The sequence below is a fragment of the Bos indicus genome, chromosome 11 (assembly GCF_029378745.1).
Source record: "Bos indicus isolate NIAB-ARS_2022 breed Sahiwal x Tharparkar chromosome 11, NIAB-ARS_B.indTharparkar_mat_pri_1.0, whole genome shotgun sequence".
Taxonomy (NCBI): Eukaryota; Metazoa; Chordata; class Mammalia; order Artiodactyla; family Bovidae; genus Bos; species Bos indicus.
In genome coordinates this window covers 87,720,377-87,732,396 of record NC_091770.1, presented here as the reverse complement: position 1 = coordinate 87,732,396, position 12,020 = coordinate 87,720,377, and the positions used below count along the sequence as shown (strand labels likewise).

The 12,020-nt window shown below is 50.6% G+C and overlaps 1 protein-coding gene across 3 annotated transcripts in view; it reads left to right on the top strand.

Moving 5' to 3' along the window:
• ASAP2 (ArfGAP with SH3 domain, ankyrin repeat and PH domain 2) overlaps window positions 1–12,020 on the top strand; it is a 158,296-nt gene that overhangs the window by 123,917 nt on the left and 22,359 nt on the right. For all 3 annotated transcript variants that reach the window (XM_070799154.1, XM_070799155.1, XM_070799156.1), the window contains exon 16: window positions 7,705–7,799. In XM_070799154.1, the coding sequence (XP_070655255.1) occupies window positions 7,705–7,799 (95 nt within the window). The remainder of the gene's footprint in view (window positions 1–7,704; window positions 7,800–12,020) is intronic.

Here is a 12,020-nt window from a genome sequence, read left to right as displayed (position 1 = left end):
CATCTATTTCTGCTTTATTGACTATGCCAAAGCCTTTGACTGTGGGGATCACAATCAACTGTGGAAAATTCTGAAAGAGATGGGAATACCAGACCACCTGATCTGCCTCTTGAGAAATTTGTATGCAGATCAGGAAGCAACAGTTAGAACTGGACATGGAACAACAGACTGGTTCCAAATAGGAAAAGGAGTATGTCAAGGCTGTATACTGTCACCCTGTTTATTTAACTTCTATGCAGAGTACATCATGAGAAACGCTGGACTGGAAGAAACACAAGCTGGAATCAAGATTGCCAGGAGAAATATCAATAACCTCAGACATGCAGATGACACCATCCTTATGGCAGAAAGTGAAGAGGAACTCAAAAGCCTCTTGATGAAAGTGAAAGTGGAGAGTGAAAAAGTTGGCTTAAAGCTCAGCATTCAGCAAATGAAGATCATGGCATCCGGTCCCATCACTTCACAGGAAATAGATGGGGAAACAGTGGAAACAGTGTCAGACTTTATTTTGGGGGGCTCCAAAATCACTGCAGATGGTGACTGCAGCCATGAAATTAAAAGATGCTTACTCCTTGGAAGGAAAGTTATGACCAATATGACCAATATGCTAGATAGCACATTGAAAAGCAGAGACATTACTTTGCCAACAAAGGTTCGTCTAGTCAAGGCTATGGTTTTTCCTGTGGTCATGTATGGATGTGAGAGTTGGACTGTGAAGAAGGCTGAGTGCCGAAGAATTGATGCTTTTGAACTGTGGTGTTGGAGAAGACTCTTGAGAGTCCCTTGGACTGCAAGGAGATCCAACAGGTCCATTCTGAAGGAGATCAGCCCTGGGATTTCTTTGGAAGGAATGATGCTGAAGCTGAAACTCCAGTACTTTGGCCACCTCATGCAAAGAGTTGACTCATTGAAAAAGACTGGTGCTAGGAGGGATTGGGGGCAAGAGGAGTAGGGGATGACAGAGGATGAGATGGCTGGATGGCATCACTGACTCGATGGACATGAGTCTGGGTGAACTCCGGGATTTGGTGATGGACAGGGAGGCCTGGCGTGCTGCGATTCATGGGGTTGCAAAGAGTCGGACACTACTGAGTGACTGATCTGATCTAATCTGATCCTTGGCAAGACCCAAGCAGTGTATTCTTTGTTACATGGTACGGTTATTGTTAATGTCATAATGCATACAGGCTGCATCATAGATCTGTGTATTCAGGCAGTGTCCTGGGTAACTGGAGACAGCGTAGACATGAAACCTTGGTAACTGGGGACAGCACAGACGTGAAACCCTCACGTGTATTTTCATTGAGCACTGCTAAACCAGGGTAGCTGCTATACAACCCTTTTTGTTGTTCAGCTACTCAGTCATGTCCAACTCTTTGCAACCTAGTGATTTAAAAAAGAAAAAGAAAAAAGAAACAGTGGGAAGTGTTAACTGGTTTACGTTAAGGTTTAATTGCTGATTTTGCGTGCGGCACTTTGCAAAGCACTTTGTGTGTATTCGTTCATTTGCTCTTCAGCCCCGTGGCCTTGGTATATTATCCCCATTTTACAGAAGAGGAACTGAGGCTTAGAATGTTGTAACAAGCCCGAGGTTATGTGTTATCCACACACCAGGTCTGGAATGGGGGCCTCTTTAGTCAGAGCTCACACTCTTAACCCCCGAGGACTCACCCCATGGGGAGCGCATAAACCTCACTGCAGCCCCTCTGTATATCCCCCTCCCCATCCCTGACAGTGTCTACAGCCAGCTCTCTGGGGGGCAGAGACGTCCTGCTTTGTAGTCTGCTCAGTGACATGATGTAAACACTCCCACTGGGGCCGTTTTCAGGCCACCGTGTGAATCACTGAATGAGCCGTAAGAAAGAGATTTGGTCACACACACATAGTAAGCTCACCCCACAAGAACACTGTTGTTGCAAGTATCTTCAAAAACAGAATAGTAAGATGTAGGAAAATCAGAAGTGATGAGTTTTGAGGACTGTTTTGTTTTTAGTATGATTTTTATATTAAAGCCACGCCATACTGCTTTCAGGATCTTAGTTCCCTGACCAGGGATCAAACCTGGGTTCCCGGCAATGGAAAATGCGGAGTCCCAATTCCACTGGACCACCAGGGAATTCCTTAGTATAGTTTATTTGATCATGAGTTTATAGAATGTAATTTTTAATAATGACTGTTTAACAGCTGAGCTCGTATAAGCTGGTGGGAGCCTGATACCAGCACATCTGTTACACCTGCTTAAACACGTCTCAGAAATTTATCTGATGGTCTGCATGAGACTGTTGCCTACTGCAGAGGGAAGCGCCAAAGAGGGCTGGAAGGAAAATGTTTCCGTCTCAGTGAAAGGAGGAGGTGACTTCTGATCCCTGGCTCAGAGCTTCCTTCCTGTCTCTCAGAGCCTCATCTATGTAATCTCTCAGGCATTTATAATCTGACCAACTCAGCCATTATGGAGAAATCCAGGCAGAGGCCGCTTAACTGACAGCTGCAACTATTTCTGATGTCTAATCTCTGCCTAAACTCCCTTATCTAAGCCTCTTTGCCTCCGTGATTGTCAGAAAAACAAAGGGCAGAGGCCTGAATCACGTGGCATTTATTCCCACCCTGTCTTTGCCCTGAACTCTAGCCACTCGCAGGCAGGGGAGGTCTCCCCGCCTCTCATCCCAGCCCGGTTACTGCGGGAGTGACCCCACGCCCAGACCCTCACTCCGCAGGTGCAGAGTGTGTCAGGTGTTGGTAACACTTGTAAAGCATGAGAATTTCAAGCGTTTTTAAAGCACCCAGTTATTTTGTTTAGACAGATGCTGCCTGAACAAAAGATCTCCTGAAGGCTTGACTCACACATATCCTGTGTGTGAATGTATGTGTTTAGAATTCCACCTGGTACATAGTGAGAACTATCAAGTATCGTCATCTCCTCCTCCAGAAGGATTGGAACAAAATCCTCCCAGAAGAATGATCTGCGTGTCATAACGTGTGAATCCTCCAGCTGGACCGACTGCTTCCTTTGTGAGCTTTTCAGGTTCACAGAGCCGTGGTGTCAGGGTCCTGGGCTGGTGTGTTCATCGGAGTGTGTCGTCTTCTGGGGTTGCACATGGTAACTAGACTCTCTGAAAGAGATATGAGGGTAAACTGGAGGAGGACTTGTGGGCGTATCCGAGGCTGCAGCCTGCCCTGAGCCAGGGTCCCAGCCCCACACGGGGACTGCTGTGACATGAGACGGGGTTTCGAACAGCCTGATGGAGACAGCAGAGACATGAGCGGGCAGCTTCGTTTCCTGTCGGCATTGCGTTCGGAACAGACAGATGCTCACCCCGTAAAATGCCGCCCCTGTCCCCCCGAATGGCCTCAGCGTAGCCCTCATGATGGAAGTCTTTAATTCTGTCTAAATTGTCTTGCAAACAGCTTCCCCTGATGTGGTGCTTCACCATTTCTTTTTTAATTTGTTTTTGTTTCAAGCACGCTGGAGTCCCATGTTTACTGCTGCAGTGGTTTTAGCAGCATCCGTGAAGGTGGCTGGTTGGCAGTCATCTTTTCTTCCCTTTTCCTTCTCCTGGAATCACTTCTTATTCAGTGGAAGGAAATGGGTAATTGAAGTATTAATTTGGTTAGTTCAGGGAAGCTGTGCCATCTTAACTGGCGTGCACCAGCTTAATACCCTTAGATGTTAAAGCAACTCTGCTTTCAGAAGGCCTCCTGAAAAGCAAAGATTTTAAAAAGATAAATTTCCTCCTTAACACAGAAGATTATGATTTCAGCTCCAATTTTTAGATCCTTCATAGAACAGTATTGTTGGTATGAGACTCCTAGTTTCATATGATCAGTTTCACATTGTAAATGAAGTTACTAAAGAAAACTTCAGTGTTCTGTAATTGAATTTGAGTCAGTAATTTAAAGGCCTTCCCAGGTGATGCTAATGGTTAAGTATTCACCTGCCAATGTAGGAGACGTAGGGGACATGAGTTTGATCCCTGGGTTGGGAAGGTCCCCTGGAGAAGCGAATGGCAACCCACTCCAGTATTCTTGTTTGGAGAATCCCATGGGCAGAGGAGCCTGGCAGGCTATAGTCCATGGGGTCGCAAAGAGTCAGACACGACTGAAGCGACATAGCACGCATCCACAGTAATTTAAAAATCATCTAACATCAGAGAATGGGGTCAGAAACCCCAGGAGCCCACAATCCTGATTCAAGCCCGTTTTGTGACCTCATGCCTCCTTCTCCTGAGGTTGTTAACAAGCTATTAAATGCAAAGCAAATGAACTAACAGCTGGATCTGTGAGAGAGGTGAGAAGAAAACCCTCAGAAACTGAGAGCCTCCTTACAGATGACACTGCTGTTTCACTTGGGGCTGAAATGAAGCCGTTCAGGCTACAAAGAGCAACCGGAAGTGGCAGCGTCGGCCCCCGTTTACTGAGTGACTGTCATGCTCCAGACATCGTCCCAGGCCCTTTGTCTTATCTAGCCTGAACAAGAGCTCTGTTTTAAAAAGGTGGCTAAAAGGTTTATTCTTAAATCACAATTATGAACTTTTTAAAAACCACAAACCCTATCAGAAAAAATTGAGCACCAAAACCTAGAGCTGTGTGTAATGTATAGTTGCATTTGTCCCACTTACTAAGAAGTGTGTTGTATACTTCATAAAATATATCTAAAGTAGAAATTTTAAAGGCTCAGGAGAAACATACAGTTTTTCCCAGCATATTTTTTTGTGCTCCCTTCTTTGGAAGCAGCAATTTAGAGCTCACTGCTCTTTCTTAGCTCTGCCTACAAGGGTCAAGTTCTTTCACTTTCCCAGAGCCTTTCTTGTCCATCTGTGTGCCATGGACTCCAAGCTTTCCAACCTTCTGGGACCTGAGGGGGCCCAGGAGATGACACCCCATTTTCCTGCGTTGATTTGGAACCGCTTGAGAGATTGAAGGTCCGATTCATTGTTGAAAATCGCTGCATCCGCTGACCTGGTTCCCATGTATGGGGGTAGCCGAAGCCCAGACTTGGACTCGGGGCCCAGGCGGGACCAGAGGGGCAGACCCACCCCTGCGCTGCGTCCTGGGGGTGTCCCAGGGGTGTCTGTCCTTCTGAGCCCCTCGGGCAGGGAGATCTTTTCTCTCACTGTCCACTCCTCTCCTCTGGGGCATAAGTACAGGAAGACAGAATGTCTCAGGAATGGTGACCTTCCACCTGGAAGCATGAAAACAGGGCACCAGAGGCTCCCCGTCCTCACCCAAACTCTGGAAACCAGAACCTACAGCCCCTTTCTGGCTCAGGGGCCCGAGAGGGTAGGTGCCCCGGGTCTCCAGGAATGTGTGACTCCTAGACCCTGTCCTCAGGTGCTTTGAACATCAGGGAGACGCAGTCCCAGGGCATGGGGTGGGGGGTGTGTCCAGTCCAGACCCCTGCTGTCCCACCATCCTGCTGTCTCCATTCCTGCATTGCTGGTTCAGCCCTTATCACAGGTCCCTTCCTTTGCTTTTTCGTTCACCGCTGTCTTGTTAGACTGATCCTCTTGGAACAGACCTAGAGCCCAGCCTGCCTGAGGCCCCATGTGTGTTCTGGCCATCCCTGAGGCTCACTTCCCTGACGACATGGCTTGTAAATGCCCTGGACCCCCCAGATCTGCTGGAGCCCCGTGTCCCCTCGACGAGGCCCCCTGTCCAGGGACAGTGCTCTGGGAGCAGAGGTCGTGTGGGTCAGGGCTGGTTAACCCGCCTTCCTGCTACCCTGGCTCCTGCCCTATCCTGCCGGGCCCCTGTCTTCTTGACATGATGCTGCACCCTCCATCTGCAAACACTGTGCTTTGGCTCATGGTTCCAGAGGGTTCTCCGCAGGCTGGACCATCCACTAGGGCTTGGCGAGGCTGTGAGGTGGCCCATTGCCCGCGCTGGGCAGCTGTGACGCACAGCCATGGTGGCCCCCTGGACCAGCTGGCCCCTGTGAGCCAGCCAAGCCCAGCAGAAGGAAGGCAGTTCCCGATTCCCGGGAATCCTCCTCCTCCCCTCGCCCCCTCCCATCTGCCCACAGCCCACGGGCTCCCGGGTGCGGTGCAGGCGTTCATCCTGTCACCCCCCTGAAGGTGGCTATGTTTGGCTGCGGGATGCTGTTCATGTTGCGTGGAGCGGTGGGGCCTTAGCAGGTGCCTGGCTGTAAACTGAGGCTCCGATACCAGGGTTCAGTCTAGATTCTCAGTACGCCACATCACCCACTGTGGCATGCTACTCTAATCTTCAGCTTTGTCTCCGGAGACAGAGCAGTGAGGCACCTGGAGTTTTGCCACCATAGACCCTGGGCCAGGCTAGAGGCCCAGGCAGGGGCTCCTGAGAGCCTGGAGCTCAGGACACCCTGAACTTGGTTCACAAGGACTAGGAAGACTCAGGAAGCCTCCCCACCCCGATCATGAAGCTGGCATGTTTCTCTGTCCTTCGCACCCACCCCCCAAATGACCCCCTCTCCGTGTCGTGTGACCTGCCACCAGGAAGCGTGGCCTTCTCCAACCCAGACGCCTTGGCTGTTCCTTCAGCCGCGCCCCCTGAGAGGCTGTTTGGGCATAGCCTAACCTCCCAGAACATCCCCCTCACCTGTGTCCCTGTGGTTCACTGAGGGCAGGAGCCCCAGAAGCATCACTGCTCCCACTGTTGTTGTTTCCATTGTGAAAACAGGAAATGAAAATACTTGTTCGCTGCAAAGCACTGGGCCTGGTGTTCCCGTTCAGTTTCTTTGTTTCATTAGATGTTGGAGAACCCAGTCTCCATCGGGTGTTGAGCAGGGTGCTGGGGGTGGGATGAATAAGTCCCTGTTCCTAAGATCCCAGTCACCCGATTTGCACTGGGCCTGGTGTTCACATTCAGTTTCTTTGTTTCGCCAGATGTTGAAGAACCCTACCTCGGTCAGGTGCTCAGCTGGGTGCTGGGGGTGGGACAAATAAGTCCCTGCTCCTAAGAACCCAGTGACTCCGGATTTGTACATCCATTCAGGAGTGTGCCAAGTGCCACGCTGCTGGGGTGGCCTGGCTGCCACCAGCCATGGTGTTTACGGGGTACCCACCACATCCAGCACAGAGCCCATGTCAGCGAGCAGTGATGAAACCTGCTCGTTTCTAACTAGGTCAGGGGGGTTATTGGCAAATGAGAACCTTACCTTGAAACAGACACATTTTCAGTGCTTTGGTGTATTGAATGCTTTCATGTAAAATCCCATTTTATCATTATTTGCAGACTGGCAAGGTGTATCATCCCCATTTTTCTATTAAAAAAACCGAAGCTCAGGGAAGCCACCTTGCCTGTGGTCACAAAGCCAGTAAATAGAACCACGATTGAATGTGAATCTTGGCTTCCTGGCCCAGGTCCCCCCTCGCTGGCAGGAGTAAATGCTGTTACATCTCTCTCAGCTAGAGCGCAGGTTCTTCTTGGGGTGGGAGGTTGGGGAAAGAATAGAAACTTGAGTTGAGCCGAGTTCCTGCTCCTCCCCGTCCATGGAGGCTTTCTGTCCAGGGGACATTTTACGAGAGCCCTCCTCTGAAATAGGCATTCTTGTCTCTGATTTTATGGGTACCTCTGGGGTTTGGGTTTTGTCCAACTTCATTAAAGGCAAACCACTTTATTGCTCTATTTCTTAGCGACCATTAAATAAATCATCAGCTGTGTGAGTAGTGTGGAGCGGTGGAAGGTATTAATAATTGAGTGCACTGAAACAGACTTTTGTTTTTGCAGCTTGCCAAGAATATCGGGAACGCAGGCTTCAATGAAATCATGGAGTGCTGTCTCCCCGCTGAGGACTCAGTCAAACCCAACCCGGGCAGCGACATGTACGTATGCGGCTGGCGGGTCTCGCTCGCTGAACTAAGGCTGGCTTGCCCCGGGCCCCCAGAGGCAGGGGGCTAACAAGTCTGGGTGTATCGACTGTTGCTTCTTCAAGGAAGAAATCAGCCTGTGTTGTGTATAAAGTCTCTGCAACCCTTCAGGGTGTTGAGGTAGAAATTTGATGTGGCAGTTTTTCTTAGAAGCCGTAGGCAAGCAGATTTCCCTGGGGGTTGGGGGGGAACACTGAGTGTCGCCCTCTGTGTGGGCACCGCCTTGCCTCTGTCTCAGGGCAGGGTCGTCGCCCTCCCACCTGAGTTCTCTCTGAATTCTGAGCTGCTGAGAGGGTGGGTTGTGATAAATACGTGGTTATGTCTGGTCCTCAAAGCAAATGTTGAGTGTGTCGTTCCCTTCAAAAAAAATTTTGTTTCGGTTTTAACTGTTGACAGGAAACCTGATTAAGACACGTTCGTGCCTTGTCATGCACCCAGCTGGCCCACTGAGGCAGAGCTGATAGCAGGGGAATTTCCTACCAGTCTTATCATATAAAGCATAAACCACCCGGGCCACACACTGCTCCTTGAGAGAGGTGATGGGTGACTGGGGGCCAGGGCAGTGCCTGGCCTTCCCCCCAAGGCTCCAGCCCTGTTCTCCCTGGGTGGCCTGTCTGCTGCACCAGGACTGGGGTGATTTACCCACTCTAGGAGGGCACAGTCAGGCAGATGGGGGTGGTCCCAGGCCAGTTCAGCATTTGAGTGGTATTGCTGTTCAGTGTCTCAGTCGTGTCCAGCTCTTTGCAACCCATGGACTGCAGCACGCCAGGCCTCCCTGTCCATCACCAACTCCTAGAGCTTGCTCAAACTCATGTCCATCGAGTCAGTGATGCCATCCAACCATCTCATCCTCTGTCGCCCCATTCTCCTCCTGCCTTCAATCTTTCCCAGTATCAGAGTCTTTTCCAGTGAGTCAGCTTTTTGCATTGGGTGGCCAAAGTTTTGGAGCTTCAGCATTAGTCCTTCTAGTGAATATTCAGGGTTGATTTCCAGTCAGTGTGTGTTTTGGCAGGAAAGGGAAAGTGAGAAATACGTGCTCAGGAACTTCCCTGGTGGTACAGTGAATAAGAATCCACCTGCCAATGCAGGAGACACAGGTTCGATCCCTGATTCTGGAAAATTCCACATACCATGGAACAGCTAAGCCTGTGCTCTGCAACTACTGAAGCCGGCACACCCTGGAGCCTGTGCTCTGCAGCGAGAAGCGACTGCAATGAGAAGCCCCACTCACTGCAATGAGAGGAAGCCTGTGTGCAGCGGTGAAGATCCAGTACAACCAAAAAATAAATAAAAAGAAGAAATAAATAATTGAAAAAAAAGAAATATGTACTCAGAGAGGAGAAAATCCATTCAGTGAGACAGCCGTCCCCTGGGAGTAACCAGAGCGAGAGCTGCCGGCAGGGCTCCCCCAGGTGTCAGGCGAGGTCCCCGAGCAGTGGTGGGGAGAGGGTTTCATGCTGTGGGGGCGGGTCTTTGGAGCCAAGGTCACAGGATCTGTGTTCTTTGGCCTTGGGTGAGGTGACTTCCCTCCAGGGAGGAGCGGGTATCAGGAGGTGAGCATGGGTGGGGTTGGATTAGCGTCAGTCGTCTGGGTCCTGGAGCAGATGGCGGTGGTGTGGCATTTCCTTGAGATTGCACGAGGTGTGATTTTAGATTCCAGGCACGGGGCTTACCGAGTTGGTATCCTCTCCTGCTAAGGATCTGAGTTCCAAGTCTGTATCCTTACCCAGAGCTGGAGAGACAACAAGGAGGTGTAGAAACCTGCATCCTTGCCCACCGCGGGAGCTGGGAGGGTTCGTCAGCTTCCCCGGGCCCTTTTCCTTTAATAGAAGCAGAGGGACAGCCATCCCCCTGCTCACAGAGTCGCTGGGATGTACATCAGGGGTGAGGGGGTCACTCACCTCGTGCTTGGTTGGTGTTGGCTGCCCTTGTTGCTCACTGTGAGTGTGGGTGCTAAGTTCGGGTCCTCTCGAGGCAGGTGTCCGTGGAGAGGTCCCTTGACATGGGCTGACTGGGTGTATGAGAAGGTCTGTTAGGATAGAGATGTCGTGGTCCCCTGGGGCACTTCACTTACTGTCTCATAGACACCTGCTCTCACAGTGAAGGGCGTGGTCTCCTGAAACCCTGTAGTATTGATCCACTTTGAACAAAGTATAAGACATGGTCACTGATTTCTTCCAAGTACCAGGGGTACTTTATAAAAGCAGAGCATTTGTTTATTCTGGGGGAAAATGGTGCTAAAAAGTGAATCCTGTCTGCGTGGGACTCTTGGATATAAATGTTCCATCTACATTGAGACCCTGCCCCGCCCCCAGCCTTGGCACCAGTGAAAAGATGTTTACTTCCCTCCTTTTTTTTTTTTTTTCAAAATGAGGGCAGATGACCAACGTGACAGCAAACTGGCACCCACGTGGATGCCCCCTCAGCTGAAACCAGTTGCGGGCGGAGCTCTGTTTTAAAGCATTTCATCCCACTTTACATTGTACCTAGGTGTCCACATACTTTTTTCCGGTAAATCTCACCTTACTCGTGTTTGCATGTCCCACCACAATATGTTGCTTGTGATGGGAAATATTTGTACATAAACAAGGAATCAATGAGTAAGAGGTGAAGCTCTAGTTCAGTGACTACTTAGAGAAGCTACTGTCTTACTTCCAGATTAAAAGGAGTGCACTGCTCCTGGCTTTATCTCAAAGCAGCACACCATCTGCAGATGAATTTGTTGAAAGGGAAGCCAGAGACCGTCTCATGGCCTGTGAATCCCCAGATGGATTTGGGGGTATGTTGAGAGATATAAATAGGCAGGAAGCAGGGAGCTTCCTGCTCACAGAGGCCAGAACCATTTCTCTCCTGTGATTCAGGTCGCTCACGCACGCCCTGTCCTTTGGAAGTATAAGAAGCCTCCCTCTCTGAACGCATGCCAAACACATTCTTATTAAATTCATTGCTTTCCTCCAAAAGCCTTAACCTTTCCCAAAAAAAGAGGGGGTGGAGGGGTCACACTGGCAGAGTCAACTTCCACCAGGAATCCGTGGGGCCTGGTGTGGCCCAAACAGACCTGTATCTGTGCTGGGGGAGGGACCACCTTCCGGGTTTGGGACCCAGAGCCTGGACAAGTGGATAAAACATTTAAAAAATATAAGGTTCAGTTTATCAGTAGCCCCTTCCTGAGGGTCCGTAGTGATGCTGCCCCAAAGTGATTATTGGAGCCGTCTAAGCCTTGACACCTGTTCAGCCCTGCCTCCCGTCATAAGAGACCTGTAGAGTTTCATCTGACGGGTTGTTGGTTTTGTCAAGCCAGGACAGTCACCAGGCAGCAGCCAGAGCATCACTCTGGCCGGGAGCCCCTGCAAGGAGAGCTCAGTCCAGCGGAGCAGGGCGGCCCTCGGAGCTGCCGGGCTGCTGGAGGCCATGGGCTCACGTTCACAACGCTGTTGCAAGGATCAGATGGACAGCACAGCTCCACCCGACCTGTGGCCTGCAGTAACCGTCCCCTGTGGGGGACACGTGTGAAGTCCCCCAGCACAGTTCAAGCGAGGCAGCGTCTATGGACACCTAGGTGGTGGTCTATTAGGTGAAGCTGGCAAAGTGTTGTGTGCCTCCGCTGGGATCCTGGAGTTGACCCACCCACTCCTGAACCCTGGTGGGCTGCAGCAAGGACCCACGTGGGTCGACCTGGGGGCCTTGGGCCTGACGGTCATAGAAGCAGGTGCGGTGGGTGTCCTGGTCCCAGGGTAGGAGCGAGCGGTGCCCCAGCCAGGAAGAGCCGGTGGGTCCCCCCAGCGCCTCTTCACTCCGTGCTGCCCTGGTTATTGCATACGGAATCCTGGGCTGAAGGCCTCAGTGTGCTGTCTCCGTCTCTGTGATCCCGCAGAGCCCTGCGCGTAGACGTCGTCAGCTTGTGCATGCCTCAACTGTGTGCTTTTGCACAGGATAAGGAGGTTTGAGTTGCTGGCCCAGAGTCACCAGGGTGGGGGTGCGGGGGGGAATGCCTTGATCCGTGCTGAATTTTTGTCTTTGGAATTTTTAACACTTTGGTTGAAATATGACTCACATACCATCACAGTTCACCCATTTAAAGTACAGTTCACTGGCTTCTAGTATGTTCTCAGTTGTTCTTCCATCACCACAAGCAATTTTAGAACATTTTCTTCATCCCATCACAAAGCCCTGTCC